The sequence below is a fragment of the Aspergillus heteromorphus genome, assembly GCF_003184545.1.
Source record: "Aspergillus heteromorphus CBS 117.55 chromosome Unknown BO70scaffold_13, whole genome shotgun sequence".
In the NCBI taxonomy this organism is placed as follows: domain Eukaryota; kingdom Fungi; phylum Ascomycota; class Eurotiomycetes; order Eurotiales; family Aspergillaceae; genus Aspergillus; species Aspergillus heteromorphus.
The window spans coordinates 66,646-89,118 of NW_020290418.1; the positions used below are offsets into that span (position 1 = coordinate 66,646).

The 22,473-nt window shown below is 52.9% G+C and overlaps 10 protein-coding genes across 10 annotated transcripts; 4 read left to right on the forward strand and 6 right to left on the reverse strand.

The window, feature by feature from the left end:
• Nucleotides 1-256: 256 nt before the first annotated feature.
• On the forward strand, nucleotides 257-1,846 carry cia1 (iron-sulfur cluster assembly protein CIA1). Its single transcript, XM_025543228.1, has one exon. It carries the CDS (start codon nucleotides 368-370, stop codon nucleotides 1,754-1,756), a length of 1,389 nt encoding a protein of 462 aa, XP_025399045.1. The 5' UTR covers nucleotides 257-367; the 3' UTR covers nucleotides 1,757-1,846.
• Nucleotides 1,847-1,999: 153 nt separating this feature from the next.
• On the reverse strand, nucleotides 2,000-5,489 carry BO70DRAFT_371217 (alpha/beta-hydrolase; the record flags this gene model as incomplete). Its single annotated transcript, XM_025544789.1, has 7 exons — nucleotides 2,000-3,328; nucleotides 3,392-3,752; nucleotides 3,832-4,025; nucleotides 4,575-4,625; nucleotides 4,698-4,816; nucleotides 4,872-4,982; nucleotides 5,156-5,489. 7 exons carry the CDS (start codon nucleotides 5,487-5,489, stop codon nucleotides 2,000-2,002), a joined length of 2,499 nt encoding a protein of 832 aa, XP_025399046.1.
• Nucleotides 5,490-6,839: 1,350 nt separating this feature from the next.
• BO70DRAFT_38684 (endosulfine family protein) lies at nucleotides 6,840-7,722 on the forward strand. The gene is made up of 3 exons (XM_025545856.1): nucleotides 6,840-7,016; nucleotides 7,088-7,171; nucleotides 7,237-7,722. Exons 1-3 carry the CDS (start codon nucleotides 6,981-6,983, stop codon nucleotides 7,633-7,635), a joined length of 519 nt encoding a protein of 172 aa, XP_025399047.1. The 5' UTR covers nucleotides 6,840-6,980; the 3' UTR covers nucleotides 7,636-7,722.
• Nucleotides 7,723-9,002: 1,280 nt separating this feature from the next.
• On the reverse strand, nucleotides 9,003-9,818 carry BO70DRAFT_38720 (uncharacterized protein). Its single transcript, XM_025545890.1, has one exon. It carries the CDS (start codon nucleotides 9,707-9,709, stop codon nucleotides 9,266-9,268), a length of 444 nt encoding a protein of 147 aa, XP_025399048.1. The 5' UTR covers nucleotides 9,710-9,818; the 3' UTR covers nucleotides 9,003-9,265.
• On the reverse strand, nucleotides 9,717-11,378 carry BO70DRAFT_38712 (ICE2 family protein). The gene is made up of 2 exons (XM_025545881.1): nucleotides 10,689-11,378; nucleotides 9,717-10,635 (listed from the first exon to the last, which is right to left on the reverse strand). Exons 1-2 carry the CDS (start codon nucleotides 11,208-11,210, stop codon nucleotides 9,832-9,834), a joined length of 1,326 nt encoding a protein of 441 aa, XP_025399049.1. The 5' UTR covers nucleotides 11,211-11,378; the 3' UTR covers nucleotides 9,717-9,831.
• Nucleotides 11,379-12,388: 1,010 nt separating this feature from the next.
• Nucleotides 12,389-13,820, reverse strand: BO70DRAFT_39445 (Yae1 family protein). The gene is made up of 2 exons (XM_025546464.1): nucleotides 12,530-13,820; nucleotides 12,389-12,396 (listed from the first exon to the last, which is right to left on the reverse strand). The coding sequence occupies exon 1, from the start codon at nucleotides 13,584-13,586 to the stop codon at nucleotides 12,777-12,779; it is 810 nt and encodes a 269-aa protein (XP_025399050.1). The 5' UTR covers nucleotides 13,587-13,820; the 3' UTR covers nucleotides 12,389-12,396; nucleotides 12,530-12,776.
• Nucleotides 13,594-16,033, forward strand: BO70DRAFT_336758 (methionine--tRNA ligase MES1). Its single transcript, XM_025541122.1, has 2 exons — nucleotides 13,594-13,803; nucleotides 13,875-16,033. Exons 1-2 carry the CDS (start codon nucleotides 13,667-13,669, stop codon nucleotides 15,697-15,699), a joined length of 1,962 nt encoding a protein of 653 aa, XP_025399051.1. The 5' UTR covers nucleotides 13,594-13,666; the 3' UTR covers nucleotides 15,700-16,033.
• On the reverse strand, nucleotides 16,016-17,652 carry sonA (putative nuclear pore complex protein (SonA); the record flags this gene model as incomplete). The annotated part of the gene is made up of 2 exons (XM_025548066.1): nucleotides 16,016-17,314; nucleotides 17,386-17,652. The coding sequence occupies 2 exons, from the start codon at nucleotides 17,650-17,652 to the stop codon at nucleotides 16,487-16,489; spliced, it is 1,095 nt and encodes a 364-aa protein (XP_025399052.1). The 3' UTR covers nucleotides 16,016-16,486.
• Nucleotides 17,653-19,005: 1,353 nt separating this feature from the next.
• BO70DRAFT_39475 (uncharacterized protein) lies at nucleotides 19,006-19,889 on the reverse strand. Its single transcript, XM_025546486.1, has 2 exons — nucleotides 19,188-19,889; nucleotides 19,006-19,046 (listed from the first exon to the last, which is right to left on the reverse strand). The coding sequence occupies exon 1, from the start codon at nucleotides 19,787-19,789 to the stop codon at nucleotides 19,352-19,354; it is 438 nt and encodes a 145-aa protein (XP_025399053.1). The 5' UTR covers nucleotides 19,790-19,889; the 3' UTR covers nucleotides 19,006-19,046; nucleotides 19,188-19,351.
• A 162-nt stretch (nucleotides 19,890-20,051) lies between these two features.
• On the forward strand, nucleotides 20,052-20,824 carry BO70DRAFT_352871 (uncharacterized protein; the record flags this gene model as incomplete). The annotated part of the gene is made up of 4 exons (XM_025541812.1): nucleotides 20,052-20,199; nucleotides 20,288-20,339; nucleotides 20,402-20,585; nucleotides 20,675-20,824. The coding sequence occupies 4 exons, from the start codon at nucleotides 20,052-20,054 to the stop codon at nucleotides 20,822-20,824; spliced, it is 534 nt and encodes a 177-aa protein (XP_025399054.1).
• Between the last annotated feature and the right edge of the window lie 1,649 nt (nucleotides 20,825-22,473).

Below are 22,473 nucleotides of genomic sequence, written 5' to 3' on the forward strand. Positions count from 1 at the left end.
GGTTTTTGGGGATTCCTGTTTTTAGCACCAGGGGGGCTTGTGGCTGGTTTAGGTATGCTTTCAATAGATACAGACTTGATGCTGTTCATTTTCAACGGACCTTTGTAGTCTCTTACTGTAGACGTTGGCATCTTGTTTGATACTACTAGCCAGTTCAAAACTACGTAAACATTGGTTAGCCGAGCAGGGAGAGTGACTAATCCCCGAAACTCGGCCGCGAGCTCTGCCTGTCTCCCGTACCACTCCTCCCATTCTCCCTCGCCTGCAACCGAACAACTGAACAGCATCCTTTCACTCTGGAAACTGCTGAAACGGCAGACAAGTGACTGGTAGTGTGTACTTGGACTTCCCCTTTCACGGTCCCACCATGGCCACCGTCAACCCCGCCACCTATTCTTGCGCCCTCCATCCGCTGTCGGACCTGACGCCCCCCTCCCTCGAACGCACCTGGTTGACGGCACCGCATCCCCATCTTCCCATCGTCGCAACTTGCGGTTCCGACAAGACGGTGCGTGTCTATTCGCTGACCAACTTCCGACTCCTCTCTACCATTTCTGGAGGACATAAGCGCAGCGTACGCACCGCAGCCTGGAAACCCCATATCCAGGGCGAGAGCGTGCTTGCGACCGGCAGCTTTGATGCGACAGCGGGCATTTGGCGTCGATGGGACAGTTACGGACACGCAGACGACGAACAAGGCGGATGCGGACCAAGGACAAGACCGGGGCTAGAGCATGACCACGATCCCGATGCCAAGGAAAACAATAGGACAGACATTCTCCGCAGGGAAGACTCGGGCGCCGAGGACGAGGACAATGAGGAATGGCGTTTTGCAGTGCTCCTTGATGGGCATGACAGCGAGGTCAAGTCGGTGTCGTGGTCACCATCGGGGATGTTACTGGCCACTTGTTCGCGGGACAAGTCCATCTGGATCTGGGAGGATTTGGACGATGGCGACAACAATTTTGAAACAGTAGCCGTTATGCAGGAGCACGAGGGGGATGTAAAGTGCGTGGCCTGGCATCCGGTCGAGGAGTGTCTAGCGAGCGCGAGCTATGATGATACCATTCGAATCTGGCGTGAAGATCTTGACGACTGGGGCCAGGTTGCTTGCCTGCGGGGCCATTCCGGTACCGTCTGGTTTGTCGACTGGGAGGGTGTTCAGAACGTTCCAGTTTGTTCGCCGGAGTTGACCGGCCAAGATAATGAGACTTTATTGTCCCAGTGGAGGGAGACTGGCCAGCGTGCACTATCCGGCCCACGTCTCGTATCATGCTCAGATGATCGGACCATTCGTGTCTGGCGGCGGCAGCCCAAGGAACAGTCTGGCGGCGGCTATGAAAACACTGGGGTGCCCAGTATCCTTCGACCGACTGGCACGGACGAGACCTGGGAAGAGGAAGCGATCCTTCCCACTATCCATGACCTTGCGGTTTACGCGGTGGCATGGAGTAAGCGAACGGGCCTTGTGGCGTCCGTAGGCGCGGATGGACGGGTTGTACTTTACGAGGAACGCATTGTGGCAGACTTGAAGTCAGATTCCTCACAAGAAGTCATGGAGACAGACCTTCCGTTGCCGCCCCGGACGGAGTGGGTCATTGCCACGGTCCTGACAGGGGCGCATGGTATTTACGAGATCAACCATGCGGCTTGGGCGAAGCGCGCTGATCGTGATCGGGACGAGAGCAAGGACGAGGAGGTTCTGGTTACCACGGCTGATGATGGGAGTGTCAAGGTTTGGACCGTTGAAAGATGATTTCTGCGGCGGCTGAATCTGGGCCGCAGAGACAACTAGTATTCTTCGTATTGGTGTAATTTGGTCGGAGCACGTCGCATTGGAAATGGGCGTCGAAGTCATAATTATTCATGTCTAATTGATACGAAGCTTCACCCTAACTAAATTAGAACATAGATGCACAGCTGAAGATGCCCCCGCTGGCCAAAAGCAAGATACAAGACGGACCTCAACAAGGGTTATAGCCAAGGGCGCCAATATAAATCATGATAGATGCTGTCGCGAATGCTGCCGGGAGGTGTCGTCCTCATCATCACTATCATCACCGACGGCGTAGTGCTCTCTCTCCAAGCCAGGTGAATGAAGATCATCGAGTTCAGCCTCGTCGAAATCTCCAGCTTCGACGTCCGCGCCTCCAGTGCGCTTGTTGTGGAACCGTTCCAGGACAGAGCTCCCGCTCATGTCCTTATGCCAGACGCCCTTGTATCCACGGTGATGCCGGCGGCTACGCCAGATGAAGAAGCCCCAGACTGACACGCCAATGATGACGACCACAAGAACGGCCTCCCCGGATTTGGCGTAGGCTTTCCATTCCGTTTCCTTGATCTTTTCCTTCGCCTGCTCCTCTGCCGCGGTGCTGTTCGGATGTCCGCCAACGGATGTCTGAGGCAGTTTCTCGCCATCAATGCGCGAGTCCGCCGGGCTTCCTCCAATACTCGCAATGTCGACATTCATGAAGCGGTCAAGCATGTCTCGGGTTTGCCGGGGAAGGTCGTAAGGGACCATATGGCTTGCGTTGTAGATAAGCACGTAGGTCAGGTTCCTGGCATATTGATAGATTCCAGCCGGTTCACCTTCAAAACTCCAGTCGTGCCTTGGAGCCCAGACGCCCGGGGAAGTTTCGAAACCAGTACCCCCGCTCCATTTCATGTTGTTGATTAGCTGCTCAGTCCCCACATGATTGCAAATGAGATCCTTGTCGCCGCTGAAAAGAAGGATAGAGATTCCGGACTCCAGCAGACCGGGGAGGAGTCGAACAGATGGCACGGATTGTTGAGGATTGAAAGCGCTGCCCACGGCCCCCGAGCACTCGACCCATCCCGATTTCTTTTCGGGGTTGATATTCAGAGCCTGCACCACGTCCTGTCGTTGCAAGTAGGGCTTCACATCCACCAAGTCCGTCGGCCAGTTCATACCACAGGCATCGGTGCTGTCACGAAGACGGATGTCGTACATATTATAACATTGGTTGTTCGAGTCAATCGTCCTATCCAACAGCCCATTCATAACCTTCTCGCAATCGTTTAGGTGAATCTTGTTCTTGCCCGTTTCCAATCTGGACTGACAAACTGACTGCAACACCTCAAGCTCCTTTGCGGTCCTACTGCCTTCCTTGATGAGGCCTTCCTCGTATGCAAAAGGCAGATAAGAGAGATATTGTTCACTTGGGGATATCCAGCCATTGCCGATCAGGAGACCCTTCAAGCCCCACTGGGCCATATTCTTTTCTTGTATTTTCTCATTCCGTTCTTGAATAGCCTTGGCAATGTATGGGATATGTTGACCGGCGTAAGACTCCCCAGCAATATATATCTGCCAAATTGTTAGAACAAGCACTCGAGCGGGGGGTGGGGAGCGGCGGTCCGGGTATCATACATCATCGCGTTCATACTCCGGAAACAATCTGAACCACTCTTCCAAAAACGTAATAAACTGGGCTGACATCTGATCAAGCTCGTGGAGATAGCTGTCGGTATTGACATAACTGAAACCGGTTCCGACTGGCTGGTCGACAAACAGCAAGTTGGCAAACTCATCCCAAGATCCCTCATTATACACCAGCGTTTCGTTATCCTTCAGGCGATACGGGCCAACCTCCATCAATGCGCCGTCCATTGAGCTGCACCCGGGGCCACCGTTCAACCAAATGACAGTTCGCTGGCGATTTGCGATATGGCGATTCTGGAAATGCCAGAAGAAAAGGTTTCCATTGCTTTGCTGGTCCACCTCGATATGGCTGTCACCGAGAGCGTGAAAAACAAGTCAGTTTCGCTTCCCCAGGGCGTTATATGATTTCGAGGATGGAGGCTACTTACCCGGCATGCATTTTTAACAGGGGACCCTCGGGGGCACCCGGTAAGGAGTGAACATAGTAGTCCGCCGCAGACTTAGCTGAAACCAACGCCGGGCTTAGAAGGAATAGGGCCGATAGGAGCCAGGATGATATTGGGGCGGAGGGCGAGACATCCCTCCTCCTCCCGGAACCCCCGCGGAATGATAATGAGATCATCTCCGGGGGAGTATGTCCGTGTGTATGTTGTATTTATGTGCAAGTATGGGGGGACCTCAGCGTCGCGAATGCCGAGAGATCCGGCGCCGAGCAGAACTGATCTCGAGAGGACTGGCAACAGCGCTCACAACGAAATATCTCTCTTTCACTAACCGATGGGGGCAAGAAGACAGGGAAGAGGAAGTGAGAGTGAGAGAGTGGGAGAGGAATGAGAGAGCAGGGGGAGGAGGGGGAATATGGTGAGAAGACAAACGAATGGATGGCGTGGCCAGACTCAGGCAGGCGGCGGGCGGGTGACGGGCGGTCAGACAGTCTCCATACGGTATCCGTACCATACCGTCGAGTCGATCCCCGCATGGAAGCTGTGGAAGTGCTGTGGAAGTGCCGTGGAAGCCTCGTATTGATACGGTCACGGACCATCATTGCCGAATCGGGGGTTCTATAGAGGAGATACATAGAGAGCACATTCCGGCACATTGATCGACCCTCTTCTTATTAACTAGTTACTTTATAGTACTATTTTTGAGAAGCCTATCCATCCGATCAAACCAGATCATCAATGCCCTGATCGGCATCCTTCTTAATCAAATCAACCATACCCTAGAGACCCATGTCAGTAACGGATCGACTCACTCGCAGACAGGGCTGTGGGCAAGATGGAGGAGACAGTACCTTGGGCATGATTGGTTGGCCGTCCTCGCCCTTCACATAGCGGAAGGGCATCTCGGTCCGTTCATGCTCGTTGATTAGAATCTCCGGGTAATCGACATAAGAGATTTGGTCCAGGGGCACTGGGAATGGTTAGCTACCATGCATTAACTCCCAATCCTGGGCAGTGAAGTAGACCTTTCTCGTGCACGACCATGCGCGTCACACGTACAGCTGTGTCGGTGGTCATCTGCTTGGGCCCCAGCCGTCTGCCGGCGTAGCCTTTCTTTCGTAGTTCGGACGTCCGGTCTGGAGTTGTTCTGTTAACCCTCTGTGTTCGGTGGACGCTGGTTTCTTCCATGCAACTTACCGCGCGGGGGGTCATCACCTAAACCCCATGGATAGCTCAGGTTAGACATAGCGAGAATCCTATCGGTCCCATCGGACCGCCCGATAGGTGAGCCGAGGTCGGGGTCTCTCACCAAGAATACCTCCGAAGAGGAAGACATCGAATGTCTCCGCATCAGCAGGGCTCAGCTCAACTTGAGCAGCCGGGTCTAGCAAGCAGACCCGGGATTTCCGATCCGCAAAGATCTCTTCGACACTCCGATGCTCGACGTTAAGCCCCGGGGTAGCAGCCAAGTCTTCTGGCATCTGCAAGGAGGTGGGCACAGAGCTGAGGAGAAATCTGCTCCCGGCGGCGTGGGATTCCCGGGCAATACATCCATACTCTAAGCCAGACCAAACGCCCAACTCAGGGTCCAGGTGCTCGACCACAATGGTCACGGGCCCCGAGGACGCAGTTTGATCGCTCATTCCGGCGCGATTGGGAAGGTTTCTTGCGTCCTACAACTGGGCAATGGCTGGAAATGCCTGAGGCTGGGTTGGCGGGGTATCAAGCAACGGTTCGAACCGCAAATGTGGCCGTCAAGGCTTTTTGCGAGGGAGGGGTGGGAAGGAACGCGGAAAAGATCTGATCGGCCGGGGGCGGAGGTCCAGAAGGGTATGATGAGAACGGAGAGTTGAACAGCTGCCGAAATGCTACCTTTGGAGCTATGGAGAGACTGTCGGGCGAAGAGGGGCAGAGAAAGAAGCCGTTAGACTTTGATTCCTGCCAGTCTTGAAGTCAAGGGCAGGGCGAATACCGACCAATACACGCCGGACGCTGAAGCATCCTGTCCCCCAAACCCGTCGTCTCCTGGGCTCTCCCACCTGGTAAATGAATGGCCCATCGTCCTGGAATTGGAATTGGGAGAGGGGGAAGGGCGGAAGAGAGTGGGGGGTTGTGTTGGAGAAGCTGCTCAATCAAGGTAATGTGTGCGTGTGTTTCTTCCCCCTTCTGGTCTCCCAGTCCGGTGTTTTTGAGCCAGATGCGTGCCTGATGAGGGGGGGTGGCTTTTCAATAGGTAACTACTACTGGTAGTCAGGTATGTAATTCTAGATAGTATCTATTCAGCCAGGTGGTAGATACTCCTAGTAACCCTTACCACTGAGGTTGCCAAACCGCTGCAGGTGGTAAGGTAGGAGTGAGTAGATATAAGTCAAGTAGGTAGGTAGATAGATGGTGGTGTAAGTGGGAGGTACAGTACGGAGCACTATTGATACCAGGTAATACCACGTATCGTATATTTGGTATTAGTATAGAGATGTGGAGCGGTCCCCAATCAAAAGGGCTAGGCCTAATGGGGTGGCCACTTTACCTGGACAGGATTAGTGGAAGGCCTCGCGGAGACCCGGGCTGGTAACCAACGCGTCACAGCCAACCATCGACGCTGCCTCACCTCCTCCATGAAATCCCCATGACAGTTCTCGTCACAGGCGGGCGGCGGCTGCTGCTGCTAACTACTGCTGCTGCTGCTAGCCTGCGACTGACTGACTGCTACCTCTCCCAGTCCCTCTCCCCCTCTCCCCCCCCCCCCCCAATTTCTATTTCTCTCAACGAAGATCAACGACGTCAACAGCGACATACCCATTGTTTTACACCCTCACGCACTCTCCCCCTCTCTATCCCCTCGGCTTATTAGCACGCCCGCCAACGGACGCCCTCATTCCTCTGGTCCCGCCCGCCGCTTGGATCCTATACTTTCCTCCCCGCCATCGGTGGGGTTTCCTGACGACACTTCAGTTACCGCACCTCATCCATTCCACGGACTACTACCTGATCTACCTCGTCTCCCCGCCCAACGGCTAGCCCTTTTGCTTGTTCCTCTTGATTTTTGACCGGCCTGCCCTCTTTCCCCTTCTCTCAATCAATCGATAGTCATTTCATCCCGTATCCTCCCACCCCTCCTCCACCATCCAGGCAATATGAACCCTCACCAACAGAATAAGATTGATACCAGCGTGAGTCCCATTCACTTATCCCTCCGGTTTGCCTCCCCCGCTGAGCTGCTCCTGACATCGTTCCTTGGCAGTCCTTGAGTCCTGATGAGCAACGCCTTCTTCGCCTCTATGGCAAGATGCCTACCAAGAAAGATCTGTTGCAGAACAAGTTGAAGGTATGTCTTCCTGGTTGGTCCAGGGTTCGCCGTCCTCCCCTCTGACATGGGCCTGTGCTTTCTAGGAACGGAAATACTTCGATTCGGGTGACTATGCCCTCAGCAAGGCTGGGAAGGCCTCAGACGTCGGTGTTACCAATATTGGCTCTCAACACCCTGTCCCTGAGAACATCCCCCATCTGACGGCGACCTCGCCTGGCGCCAATAACCCCGCAGCTGCGGGTAACGGTGGAACTGTCAGTTCCCAAGGACAGCAGATTCCCGGTAGTATCAGCGGTCACCCGGGCTCTATAGGATTCCAGAGCCGAAGCCCTGTGAAGGAAGCAAGCTATCTGCAACGGGGAAGAAGTGTGGATGATGCTGAGGTTGGTGCCACTGGTTCCATCTCGGCTGAACAGAAGGACGCAGATGAGTCTAGTGTGAGCCCCCCCCCTGCTCGCGGCGGTGTCCCTATTCGGCAATAGGTGGTCATGTCAACTGAATTTCCTTTGACCCATTTGCAACCGCTTTGCCTCAGTCTATTTGTTGTTCCATTTGGTGGTAGGGTGGCATTAAAAGAGCCCGGCGCTATGGATTTTCCTTTTTTCCTTTTTTCTTGTGATGTTGATGTATTTACGACAACCAAGTCTTCCTCCGCTCATAGTGGACGTGATATCCTGAAGAGCGGGACAAGCCAGGATGATGCGGGAGAGTTGGAAGCGCCGGAACCATGGTCAACCTGATTGGAAAAGGAGCTTTTCTTTGAGCATAAACACCTTGATGGGGGGAGCTCGACCGGCTCAAGCCGTTTCTGTGGTTTTCTTGCTTCTTTTAGGTTTCCAAACCTCCTGCCATGCTTGCAGTTTAAACGACCTTTTTCGCTTCTTGTCCATATTGGTTTCAGATCATATATTGGCCATTTACTGTTCTCCGATTCATGTTTGCCTGGCCACGTGCCCTTCATATTTCTCCCTTGGCCCATGCCCTTCATGTTGTTATCTCTTTCCATGTGTGATGCCTCCCAAAATGTGATAATGCTTTGCATACAACCTGTTAATATGTGCTGGATACACGTCTAGCTTCAATTCTTATATTCTTCCCGGCTTCTTTTTTTTTGATCTCTCGATACTCTCGCAAACACACACACATGCATGGCATGGCTCTATCGGTGACTATCCACGAGAAAAGTCGTATTTGATATGTCGACGTTGTCCTCTTCGTAGCATCAGACTGTTCATGATTGCGGACGCCCTACGTTGATACACTACACTAGATAGAGTGATTCTCAGGGGGGCAAGTGCATAATCGTCACCTGCATCACTGCTGATTCCCTGACGGGTTGGGTCAGCCGCAGGCCTATATCTGGTACCAATGATACTTACGAAAAGTCTTGAATGACTCATGGTCGAGAGGAATCCTGTTTAGCATAGGAGGGTACATAATGGTTCACACTCAAGAAAGTCAAAATCAAACAGCAGTCATAATGGCTCAATGGCTACTAGTATACAAAAGTGATTCTCTATTCTGTCGCAGGGTACTATGGTAATCATGTCTTGTTTGAAACAACATCGTCAAACAAACAGTTGTAGGATGCGATTCCTGTTGAAAGGGCACTCACTGGATTCAATCTTTTGGTCTGCAGCTGACCTGACTTGGTATCAACGAGGTTATTCAAGTTGACGGGATGGGTGTTAGGGCCTGTTCAGCTTAAAATCGGCATTCGGACCTTTGATGCAAGCAAACAATCCAGTTTCGTTGATGCGTGTTGTAAATACCACAAAAACTATATCACTACAAGTATACAGAGTGCACGGGGTGTTCCATTTCATCTCAATCTGCAATTGGGTATAAGTGTTCGTCTAAGGCAGACAATCAAATGATAAAACAAAGCCTGAGGTTGACACAAAACATGCAGATATACGATGATCCCTGAAGAGTGGAAAGCTAAGAGGAATGAGAATTCAACGAATGGCCAGGGGTATAGTTGAAACATCTGTTCGTAGAATCGTGAAGAGGTGAAGGATATTCAGGAAGCAACAACGATCGATATGGATGGTGGCGAAGATGAAAAAGAAAATGGAGGCTAGAACAGCCCACGACCTAAAAGCCACGGGCTCAACGGGCGAAGCAGGAGTAGCTAGGCAAGCGGGGTTCGTTTGCGCTACCCGTCGGCGTGCCTCTTCGAGTACCAGTACCTGCTATGTCTGATCTTTCACCTTTCCTTGGAGGTATGCGGCGCTTTGGCGAACCTGCCAAGGGAGAGGTCTGCGAGATGATTGCAGTCGTAGATTCTGCGAGCAACAAACTCGTCCGGAAACAGATATTGCAAATGAGAAATACTGGAGTATATCCTATGCTTCCAAACACACATGAAGAAAGCGAGAGTATCGGATAGTAAGGTGACATTGCTGGCATCCAAAGCAGCAGCCCCTGTGGATCTTTCGAGAAGCATAAACTATCGACACGGCATAGTCTAGCTTGAATGGTTAAGATTCCAAGGGTGGAATTGCCCTCGATCATATAGATCTCCATGAGTCCGTGTCCGCAGTCCATGCGCATAAGAAACGCTGTTCATAAGGCGCGGAAGTGGTTGACGTGTCATTCGTACCGGATCAAGGCGGCAAGCCCTTGCAGTCCAGCTCCACAGGCACCGGAGATTGCTCTCGGTTTCGTTGCTATGCTCAATCGGTCTTCCAATGACCAGCTAGTCCAGAATCCAGGTCGTCATTCTCACCCAGGTAGAGCTCGACGGCGTATAAGGCCATCGTACCAGCGAGGTTAACCCAACGCCAAAGATTCCCTCCACCACCTCCTTGACTGCTCCACCACTCGCCACTGCCACCCATCGCTTGAGAGGTAGAGGCGAAATGCTGCATGAGAAGACTGGTATAGACAGCTATGAGGATAGATGGCGAGAAATAGCTGAGTAGGCCCAAAAACTGACCGGCCGCATCGGAGTCGTCCAATGACGCTTCTTGGGAGAGAGCACGCGCCCCAGATTCGCGGACCGCAGGTATGATCCGAGTGGATGCATACAGAACTATAATGCGGTACGTGAGGGATATCAACACGGAAGGAGTGACGGCGCCAAAAACTGCAGCGATGACGTTGAAGGCGGCGTGGATGATCGAGGGTAACAGAGACAAAGCGTGCATTAGAGTCGTATACGATGCCATGATTATAGGCGGGAGCGGCGGAAAGTCCCCTGCTTGCGCAGGTGAGGGGAATTGTTCCACGGGATGTGATGGTTTGTAGTCTGTGAAAATCTGATAGATGCACAGCACGATATAGGCAAATAGCAGCGAACTCTCCACTGGGTTTCCACGGCCACTGCCAATTCCCCATGCACATAGAATCACGGCGCAGGTGATCGACACACCGATCAAAGCAGCGTCGACATTGGAGATTTCGGGAAACTGAAGGACCCGCCAAAGGAAGTATACGGAACTCGAAATGATGGAGGCCGATAAGACCAAGAGACCAATCTAACCGACCACGATTAGCCAAAGATATGTGCCACGGAATGTCGTGTACCTACCATCCAACTATCACTTCGTCCGCCGCGGTTGACAAGCCATCGGGTGATTTGACCCGCAGCCTGTATGACCAACAGGCTACAGAACCCTTCAGCCAGCTGGAAAACCGGCGTGGACCATCTCAACAGTTTGTCCCAGTTCCCGATCGTTACTGACTCCATCAGCCCGTCAGGCCCAAACAGCCACTCCTGTATCGACGAGTCATGGGCTCTTTTCCCGGTAAAGGTTCGCTCCACCCAAGAACCCGCGTTGTCAGTGTCGATCGAGAAGCGATTCAACGCCCAGATAAGCAGGATGGGGACGATGAGCCATTGCGTTGAGCTGATGAGGACAATGAGGGAGGAGCGGACCCATGAGCGATCGGGGGTGGTGAGCCGCAGGAGCGAGAACAGAAAGTAGAAAGTCGCCAGAGAGAGGGAATAGGCCAGACCGCATGTTTTCCCACCCACGTCGAAGGCGAGCGGGATGGAAGAGACGGTGACGGCCAGAAAGGCGGCCGACGAAAAGACCCGGAAGAGCCACATCGGACAATAATAGACCCTAGGGACGCGTTTCGTATAGGCAGACGAGGCAGAGGTGATCAATATGCTTGCTGGCCGTGGCAGGAACGACAGACGCGGGGCGGTGTCCACTGACTGACTGACTGACTGACTGACTGGACAGCCTCCAAGAAATAAAATCTTGGGGGTAGGAGCGTGACAAGGGGACGACGGGATCCGGATTACGGATACATGGAAGCCAGTGTTCTCTTGTCTGTTCGGTTGTCCTTGTCTGGTCGAGATATAAGAGGAGAGAAGGGGAAAAGGGGGGGGGGTCGATGCCGATGGTCGACTTCCTTGCGGATGTGAACTGTGAAGATCTTATCTTGCCAGCGGGGAGGGAGGGGGAGAATTTGTTGTTGCTGCTTGGATATGATGATGGATTGGCCTGAATTCACGTGGCACGTGCAATGGGCAAAATAGTACGCCTGGGCGGGTAATGGGGAAAGCCACTGACAGAAGCGCGAAGCTTAACTCACGGGCGCAGCAGCTCAGGATAGAGAAGTAAGGCGCAATACTAAGATTCAGGAAAGGGAAAACAAAAAAAAAGAAGAAAAGGAAAAAAAAAAAAAAAAAAAAAAAAAAAACTCAAGAAAGGGGGGCAACAGATACCGAGGATGGCGCTGCAGGCAGGCAGCTGGGTGAGCAGTACTAGTAAGTAGTACGGAGTACTTAGTAGAACGACGGTCGCAATAATAATAATAATATTAATGCCATTAAGGAAGCCTTCTAGCCCAGACGGGAAGGCGGTGGGTCGGGCTGGATGCGTCGCCGCTGCACGTCTGGAGTAGCGGTCTGGAGGCATAGATAATACATTGATACCAGCCTATCTGATGTTGGTTTTCTGCAATATTCTGGGGTCTGGTGCCTTGCTACTGAAGTAATATTACCAACTGTCGTGACGGCATCTACGGTTGTTACGTACATATCGATGTCTTGACAGCACATTTTCACAGCGATCAACGTATGTCACGGACGGACCGCAACCACCTGAAAGGGTCTGAGTATGAGCGAGTCTGGCAGACAATTGTCCAAAAGCATACATCACCAGCTGCATGGATGATTGTATAGATGCATTGGCCTAGAACTAAACGTTCGGTTTGGAGAATCGTAGGTCGGAATGGCAAGCTTCCATTCTGACCAACCTACACTCGAGGATAGGTCTCGGTTCCTGTCGTCACGCCATCAGAAAAGGTCCATTGGGATGGTCCACAGCCTTACAGAGAGACCTGGTTTGCGCGCGGAGTTGACCTGAGGGGGGTTCGAGACTTGACTGGCATTCTTGAGACGGCAGTGGTACTAACCGGATTCTCCGTTGGTCTGGGGTAATGGCAAGTTCGCGGAACGATCGCTGTACTTGCTGGTCACCCAGGAAGTAGCCACACCTCTCCCCTCATCATCTGGAGAGATATGGCGTTTCCCAGCCATCACATCCTGGGGACGGAGCAGCATCTGGGGCGGCGAGCGGGAGAACCTTCGAGTCGGGGATATTGCAGGCAAAAGCAGAATGGCGTCCTTCGGTAAGTCCCTGCGGTCAGGGAAGGATACCCCTCAGTGGCGGATGTTCAAGGAACTAATGTCTTCGATGCTGCCTGTTCCGTCGCCAGAGGTGGGGGTGTCTTTGGCATCGGGATGGATGTCCGAGGTATCCTCCCGCTCTCCCAAGGCACGCTGGATCAGCTTGGCCTTGATGGCAGCGCCCTTCATACGCTCGTCTACATCATTGACCGCCTCTTCCGTATTTGCCATCGCTAAGGATGCGGGATCTACCAACTCTAGCAGGGTATCAAGGTTCTTTGCCAACCGAGAACTAGACGAGACGCTCGACATCTCCTTGCAAATAGAGGGGTGCAAGGAGGCAGCGTCGGCCTGCGCCACACTTGCCAGACTAGAATTTGGAGAAGACCCTTGGCCCTGATCGCCCGGGTCCGACTTATCGGCCGGTTGCGTATCTGCAAGTCGTTGAGCCCAAACCAGGGCTTTGCCGTATAGTCGCCCCATTTCAACGAACTTCTCGAATCCTTTCTCGACAGCAAAGACACTGCCTTCAGTGTAGCCGGCTTGTGCACCATCTGCAGCGCCCAGGTCATAGCCTTCCTGGTAAAATTCCTCCTCCAAGTCCAGGAGACTTTCGAGTAAGTTGCTCTCCATGGTCGGGGCGATGGTAGCAGGATGGTATAGTTCCCGACGGGGTAGACGAGCCGGACAGACAACGCAATTCCCGTCTGTAGTCAAATGGAGCTGAGATGAGTGGTTGGGTTGGAAGGTAGGGATGAGGGAAGAAGAAAGAAGGCAAGAAGGGAGAAAGAAGGAAGGGAAGATGAAAAATGCGGAGAAGCGCCGGCCGAAGCGATGAATCATCCGCACCCGCGAAAAAGCTGCAACTTTTCTACCCCTCCATCCACTGATAATCAAACCCCACCAGCCGCCTCCATCCCATCATGGCTTCGGATTCCCCGATTTTGCCCAAGAAGGGCCAGCGCAATATCCTGGTCACCAGTGCCTTGCCCTACGTCAACAATGTACCGCACTTGGGCAACATCGTAGGCTCCGTCCTCAGTGCGGATGTCTTCTCCAGGTACTTAACGCCTTGTCTCCGGCCCTACCTCCTCCCCTCCAATGCTGCCGTACGTACTCACACCTTGCCAGGTTCCACAAGGCCTCCGGGCATCAAACGCTTTACATCTGTGGTACCGATGAATACGGAACAGCGACGGAGACCAAAGCTTTGGAGGAGAAGGTGACGCCGGAGGAGCTGTGCGCCAAGTACAACAAGATCCACCAAGAGGTGTATGAATGGTTCGGCATCGGCTTCGACCACTTCGGACGTACCCCGACGAAGCAGCACACCGAGATTTCCCAGGCCATCTTCAAGAGACTGTATGAGAACGGCTATCTCACCGAGAAGACTGCGGAGCAGCCCTTCTGTGAGACCCATGGGTCTTTCCTGGCGGATCGCTATGTGGAAGGAGAGTGCCCCCGATGCCACTACGACGATGCCCGTGGAGACCAATGCGATAAGTGCGGACATCTTCTCGATCCGTTCGACCTCATCAACCCGCGGTGTAAGCTCGATGGCGCCACCCCCGTACGCCGCTCGACGAAACACATCCACCTCCTACTTGACAAGCTCCAGCCTCAGATCGAACAGTGGTCTCGCGCGGCCATCGAGAAGGGTGACTGGCCTAAGAACTCGCGCGTCATTACCGAGTCCTGGTTGAAGGAAGGCCTGAAGGATCGGGGTATCACGAGAGACCTCAAATGGGGTGTCCCCGTGCCTCTTGAAGGGTTCGAAAACAAAGTGCTCTATGTCTGGTTCGAGGCCTGCATCGGCTACCCATCTATCACTGCCAATTACACCCCAGACTGGGAGCTCTGGTGGCGGAACCCGGAGGATGTCCAGCTGTATCAATTCCTGGGCAAGGACAACGTTCCGTTCCACAGTGTCATTTTCCCTGGCTGCCAGATGGGAACCGAGGAAAAGTGGACCATGCTCCATCACCTGAGCACGACGGAGTATCTGAACTACGAAGGTGGCAAGTTTAGCAAGTCTCGGGGTATTGGTGTCTTTGGCAACAACGCCAAGCAGACGGGTGTGCCCCCGGATGTCTGGCGCTATTACCTCTTGAAGAACCGTCCGGAAACTGGCGATACCCAATTTGAATGGCGCTCGTTCGTCGAGAGCAACAACAGCGAGCTGCTAGCCAAACTGGGCAACCTGGTCAACCGTGTCATCAAGCTTGTGGCAGCCTCGTATGGCTCGACCGTTCCTGAATTCACCGTTCCTGAAACCTTTCAGCCTACCTTGGACGAGGTTACGACAACTCTCCGCCAGTATATCGAGGAGATGGAAGGCGCCCACCTCCGTGCGGGTGTTACGAGCGCGATGAAGCTGGCCGAGGCCGGAAACGGCCTGATCCAGGCCAATCGCCTCGACAACTCTCTCATCGCCAATGAGCCTGAGCGTGCTGCCGCGGTCGTCGGCACTGTGCTAAACCTGATCCACCTTTTGGCCAGCGTTTTTTCTCCCTACCTTCCCGCTACCTCCAAGGCGATCAACGAGCAGCTTGACGCACCGTTCGGAGTCATCCCCTCCCTGGAGGACATCAAGGACGGCTGGAAGCCGGTTGCCATCCAGCCCGGCCACAAGATCGGAAAGGCCAAGTACCTGTTCTCTCGGATTGACCCAAAGAAGGCCGATGAGTGGCGTGATATGTTCGGTGGCTCGCAGGCGGACAGGCTGAAGAAGGAGGAGGAAGCCGCCAAGGTGGCAGCCAAGAAGGCCGCCAAAGATGCCGCCAAGGCCAAGAAGAAGGAGAAGAGGGCCAAGGCTGCTGCTGAAGCTGGCGGGGACGTCGAGTCGTCCGCCAAAGGAGGTGCCCAGAACATCGATGTGACGACTGAGGGCAAGACTGATGAGGCCGTTGAGAAGGTCACGGATGGAGTAGCCCAGGTCACGATCCCTACGTCGTGAGTGCTAGATATTGATTCCTCCTAGTCAATACTCAAAGAAGACCACGTCTATAGAGTAGCTACTGGATTCCTTCATATCCTCATGATTAGAGCGTTGTTATCTTTCTTGTCGCGAATTGCCAAATTGCCCGTCTACTTTTCCCTCTTGATTTGTGTTGATGTTGATGCATGTGAAGTGTTAATATGAGATACGATGTAGGTGCAATGACGTACGGCTGATGATTGATGGGTTTGGTCCTGGCTTCCGGTTTTTTTTTTTGTCCCTTCGTCTTTATCCGAGTGCACGATTCAACTGAATTAGGGAATTCAACATGACTCTCAAACTACTACGTACGATCTTCGGTGATGGTTCACTGTTACATATATATGTCCCAAGACCTTTCTATAGCTTCCAGACCACGGACCGGACAAGAACTTCATCAATGACCAAGGAGTCATTTCCCTCACTACTTACCGTTTACAGCAAGCAAGCCCACGCGCGTCCTCTTCTCCTCAGTTAGAAACAACCGCGCCCTGTAACCACCGGAGAAACTGAAAGGTCATAGGCCTAAAATGAATCGCTCATATGCATTCCCAGAGAACAATGATAAAAGGGTACATGAGAAGTTGTAGAAAAAAAGAAAAGAAAAGAAAAGAAGAAGAGGCAAGACAAAACTGAAACTGACAATCAGACCATGACTAGCCAATCCATATATGGGTCGTCGAGCGTGTAATAAAATCAATCCCTACACCGATCTAGGCTGGCCCCAACGACGCCCCTATTTTCACCGATCCTCGAAAACATTCTATTACCTCTTTCTGGTGCCCGGTCTGGGCTTCACTTCCTCGGGACCCACGGGGTGTAGCATAACCTTATTGGGCAGTTGCTGGGTGTTGGCGGAATACCCCTTGCTCCAGTCGTAGCTCACGGCGTACGCGAAGATGTTTCCGTTGCGGTTGAAAGCGGTGCTGGAGATAGTGCCGCCCACGGAGGGATATCCCTTTAAACGGTGCTTGGCGTCCTTGTCCCAGAAGTGGAACGTGCCGTCACTGCCGGCGGTGCTAAAGGTGCCATGTACAGGGTGGAAGGAGATGGAATTGACGGAGTAGATGTTGTTGATGTCCCGCTGGCTAGGAGGGGTTTCACGGTGACACTTAAAACTGAAGTTGGAACTGGAGTCTTTCTCCTCAACATACTGGATAGCACAGCGGCCCTCGACACTACCGACAGCAAACCCGGTGGCGTCGGCGAAGCAGCTGACTACCCGTGTCTGCCATTTGAGGGGGGACTGCATGGTCTTGTAGAACTTGGTGGGATTGTCGAGATTGATGATGTTGATGTACCGGTCTGCCGTGCCAACCACGAGGAGCTTGTTCTTGACATCCATGGTGTAGACGCGCTCTTGGCACTCTACGGCCGCGATGGGCGTGGATTGTCTGAGATCCCAGTACTTGACCGTCTTGTCCCAGGAGCCGGTGATGAGAAGCGGGCTGTTCCCAGCCGGGTTAGGAATCATATGGCAGCATTTGATGGGCGCATCGTGAGCGGCGACCTGGACGGGGGTGGTCGCATTGGCCGCAAGATCCAGCATGCGGGCGGCTTTGTCGGCACCAGCTCCGATCACTTTCGTACCATCCTAGTCCGACGACGGGGAGTCCGTCAGTCACTTTCGGGCGTGGGGATGCGATGGGGGAGAGGAAGCCTCACAGGTGACCAGCAACAGTTCAGCACAGGGGCTTCGTGCTCGAACAGGGCTTTCCCTTCACTCTGGCCCTGCTCGTTGATCTCGTATATGCGAACCTTCTTGTCCCACGACGCGACGGCGAGATGCTCACTGGCGGGCGAGAAGCGGAGATCCGAGATACTGTCATCGGGGGGTGTATTGAGGGCGACATCTTTGGAGATGTCCCCTGTGGTGTTCGTCTGACCAGCCGTGGTTGACGGCGTGGCAACCCCACCAAAGAGCGACGACATTCGAGCGGAGAGAAGTTAAGCTTCTGAAGGAGATGGGTTAGGTCGAAGTAACGCAGCTCGCTGAGGAAACCGAGGGCTCCGGGAACGCGCGACGAAGAACCAGGGAGAAGCAGAAGTGGACTGGAGGTGGAAGTGCAGGGGGATTTTCGTAACAATGCAATTCGGATGTCGCCGGGCGAGCTGATTGCAGGACTTGACACTTGCAGACCGAGGGAGAGAGAGAGGGAGGGAGAAGGAAAGAGTTCGACCAGCCTGACAACAGGTCCAAACGGGCAATGGGCAATATTCCAATATCTTCTGCCGGCTCGCGCTCACCGCCTGCTCCCTCCGGTTCGATCCTGACTCAGCAGGCATGAATCGGAGTCTCCGTGTAGATGGATTATATTATTATTGGCAAATCAAGCTCATTGTTCTGTTGTACGTAACGTATCTGTGTCAGTACCTTACCTACCCTACCTCCTCCTAAGAAGATAGTAGCTGCCTACCTTACCTACCTAGTAGGTACGGGTACTGTACTCCGGACCTTGGTAACTTACCACTACATCACAACAGTACCTACCAGGTAACTAGGTACTTAGATAGATAGGCTGCCCACCATGATTCGCAGGTCGCGCACAAACCCCGCCCAAGCCTGCCAATTGCCTGCAGCACGCCATATGATCGCCAGCAACTCATAAAGCAGTCTACCCCTTTACTGTGTGCGATACCTTAGATGCATCAGTAGCAGGTACCATGTACGGAGTACTTATATATACATCACACCACCACACCACCACCACCAGTCTACTAGCCATCCAAGTATGCACCCCGAGGGCTCAGCGAGGAGGGGAAGGTCGGGGCAACGTTACCAGCCAACCTCCTAAAAGTGAACAGGTAAAAGTTACTATCTACCTGCACTGTTATCGCCCAGATACTTGGCAGATATACGTACCTATACTACCTAGGACTACCTACTAGGTACCTTGGTACTGATTGGAGAAGTACAATACAGTATATGTTACATGCCCCTAATACCGCTGCTTGACTACTACCTGTACCTACAGGTAGTAGTAAGGCACTGTACTGTAGGTATGTGAATACAGTCTGTCCCATGGTATCAATCCGCCAATGGACTGGCACAATGAAAGGCAATGGGCGCCATGAGGTCATTCATGCCATTCATCATCACTCCCCACTGATGGAATGGAAGCTATGGGCGTGAATAGGTGAAAGAGCATTCTTTCCATCCTCTCTAGAAGAAGAAGAAGAAGAAGAAGAAGAAGAAGAGAGAGAATTGAAGAGATCATTGACTTAACACCACCACCACTTGACAGGCAGCGGGCGGGCTGGAAAATAAAGTACCGAATTAAGTGGAGCGGGCGGGAATGCGGGGTGCAGCCTTAGTGGCCCATCGCCTGGAGCTCTCGACGTCAGCGCTGCTCGTGTGATCCGGTTGCCACCGGCTGGACTGGCCCCCGATGAGAACAGCATGATTGAATAATAATATAATAATAATAATAGTAATAGTAATGTGGGTGACAGGGAGGTGAAACAACCGTACAACCATCAGGTGATGGGTCGGATGGTGATGCGACGCGCCCCGATGCGGAGATCATCCCTACATCAGCCATCCAACCATCTATTGGGGTCCATCATCCCACCCCTTTGCTCCCTGTCAGTCGGAACACACCACCGTTCACTCCCCTGTACGAAGTACATCTTAGCTACCTAGTAGGGTGGCATCGCGGTAGTGAATGATGATGATGATGATGGACAAGCTCAGGGAGTGTACTGTTATTGTTGTATGACTGTCCCTAGGTGGTATGGTACGTATGTAGTGGGCGAGGAAGTACATACTACTAGTAAAGTAGGTAGTAGCTACTACTAAAGTATCCATGACAGACAGACTGTACTGGAGGGAAAGTACGTCAGGGAACCCACATCCATTATTGCCGTGCCCCAGACTGCCAGACTTCCCTCCCGCACCTTCCACTCCAAGGAAGACTGTCTCAATTCTGGGTTGGCCCATCAAAGTCACCTGCTCTGCTTTGCTCGTATCGTCCCTTTTCTTCTTCCTCTGTCCCCCCCTCTTCTCTCCTTCTTTCTCCCATCCTTCCCCCCATCCACCATCCATCCATCCACCCTCCCCATTGACCATCTCATTCTATCATCACTCGTGCCCTTTCAGTAACTGGTAAGTCTTCATCCCTTCAACCCCCCCCCGTCCTCTCAATTCTCCCTTGTGGTCAGATGTCCTGTCACACACCAACCATTCAATCCGTGAATCTTCTTTCTTCGTCTCCCATCTCCGCGACCATCCTCGTCCTCATCACCATGTCGGCCTGGGCGTGCAAATAACGGCTTTCTTGAGATACTAACATCACTGTCAGCTACCAGCTACTTCCTGTCAACCTTCAACCATGTCTGAAGAACTCACCAAGGTCGACTCTGCCATTGCTGGCATGACGATATCACCCAAGGATGAGAAAGCCCCCGATAAGGATGCCAAGAAGTCTCACAGACGCACCTCATCTCATGCTGAGGGCGTCTACAATATCAAGGATCTTGGTATGTTTCCTTCGTTGCATTTCCATTGTAAAGACGGCGAATCCATTGAGAAGCACATGTGACAGCTAACGATTACTCCCTTCCATAGAGGACAAGAAGATTGAGATAACTCTGCCAATCGAAACGCAAAGAACAGGGTGGTGAGTCATTGCACACACGAACAAGCACTAGAGATGAGAGATGAGATTAACCCAGGTCACAGGAAGCTGAATACCTCTCCGTCCACTGTCGAGGACAAAGACATTCTGAAGCTCCATCTGGTCAACCCTCCGGTCAAGAAGATTGATCTGCATTTTCCCCTGGGACTGGAAGTGACTGCTCGTAACATGAAGGGAGTCACGATAAAGGATGCGCTGGACGCGATCTACAAGCAGTTCAAGAAGAAGGTAGGCCTATGTCCGAATAGGAAGTCAAGGGTTTTGGGTAGCACCTCTTTTGGGACAGACAATTCAGTGCTGACATGAACTTTCTGCAGGCCGATGATGAATTGGACAAGCCCTACCTCGCTGGTTTCGAGTGGGACAAGGATGAGTGCTGGACACGCCTCATTGTTCATCAGACCAAGCAAGGCCCTCCCCAGCAGCCCAGCAAGAAGTCCAAGAAGAAGAAAGCCGATGAAGCATAGAACAGCCATGATTCTAGTGTCTAACCTCTCTTTTGTGGACTACCCCAACCATACTCCATGATGCTTCGTTTCTTGTCTGCCCTCAGTCGAATCCCTGAAGCCATCTGAAGCTGTGCCCTGGGGCGTCGCAGCAGGGGCTGAACGTATGATGATCCCTGTAATTTGACTTTTGATGCTCTATCTCAACTTTCTCAACTTTCTGCTTTCACCGGGAACTTGTCACTGATTGTGCGGCTGGGTTGACCCACTGGGAATCGTACGATCTTGTATCTTCGAGCAGTAATTCCTTCATTCATACTCACAGCGTCGAAACAGAGGAAGAAAGAATACTCTCAGCTGAACAACTACCGTAGAGTTATTGTTTAGCGGGACCAGTAGATGGGGGCTAACACGGTAGTCTCAGGCACGGTGGCTTTATCGGCATCGGATGATCGCGCTGTATCTTTCCGAATTCATTCAAGCCCTGCCATGCAAATGCGTCAAGTAGGTGCGAGATATGACCCGACAAGCCCCGTGGGGCTGACACAGCGGTGTCCAGGCCATTAAGAAGAAAAAGACACATTATGCAGAACGGGCGGGCATGGGATGCGGGATGAAGAACAATGATGCAATACGTCCGCTAATATCGATACAATCCCCGCGCCGAAGAAGGGAAAGAAGACAAGAAGAGCAAGGCCGCGATAAAGACAAAGAAAACCCGTAGCTATCATACACACATGATAAGTCATCAACGCATTCGTCCAGCCTCGGCCCCACCAAACAGGACTAAGACGATCTCATCCAGGATGGTGAAAGCCAAGTGCGCGTTCAGTCGCTGGTTGTTTAGGGTCGCAAAGATCCTCCGTGCTGCAGCCTGCGCATTGGCTCGTCCGACCACATTGCCTGCCAGATCGGGGAGCAGCGTAGCCAGGACCAAGCTGGCCTCCGTGCGACTCTTCAGTCGCTCCGAAGCCGTGCGGATCCTGCTCTGGCGGAGAACCCCCCCGGGCCACATGGTGTCCTTGGCCAGGGTGAGGTAGCGGAGGACAGAGTCGTCTTGCAATAGGGAGCGTGCTCCTTCGCGCACCTTGCGCTCGATCGTGCCCCCGAGCAGTTGATGAAGGACGACGACCACGGCGCGGCCTCGCAGCCAGTTGTTGCCCTTGTTCAACTCGAAGGTCTCTAAGAACAGGTCGCAGATTGGTTTAATGAAAGGCTCCAGCTCGCGGTCGTCGAATGCGTTCAGTTCGGCCTCGGCTTCAGCAGCGGTGACCGCGTCCTCTGTCGCCAGCCCAGAGTCGGAAACTGCGCTGGCTTGTTGACTGGTAGCAGCGGAGATGAGATTCTGCCCGGCCGTAGATAATTGGTCGAGCACCCCAAAGTTGCCTAGAAAGTCATCCATGCCGTCGGCGACAGAGTTGTAGATTCGAGTGACCAGGTCTTTGGTCTCTCCATTGCTGGAGCTCTGGGCCTCGTTGCGTGGAATGATGGCCCGCTGGGAAAGAAATGCTCGTAGGTCACGACTCCGGCATACTTCGGGGAGAAGAAGTAGTCTCTGAAGATACGCCTCGAGTGCCAAGCGTCGCTTCTGTAGGAACTCCTTCTGGAGCTTCAGGACTACGCGCCGGCGTGGAAACTCCAGGTGTCGGACGGAAGGGTATCTCATGCGC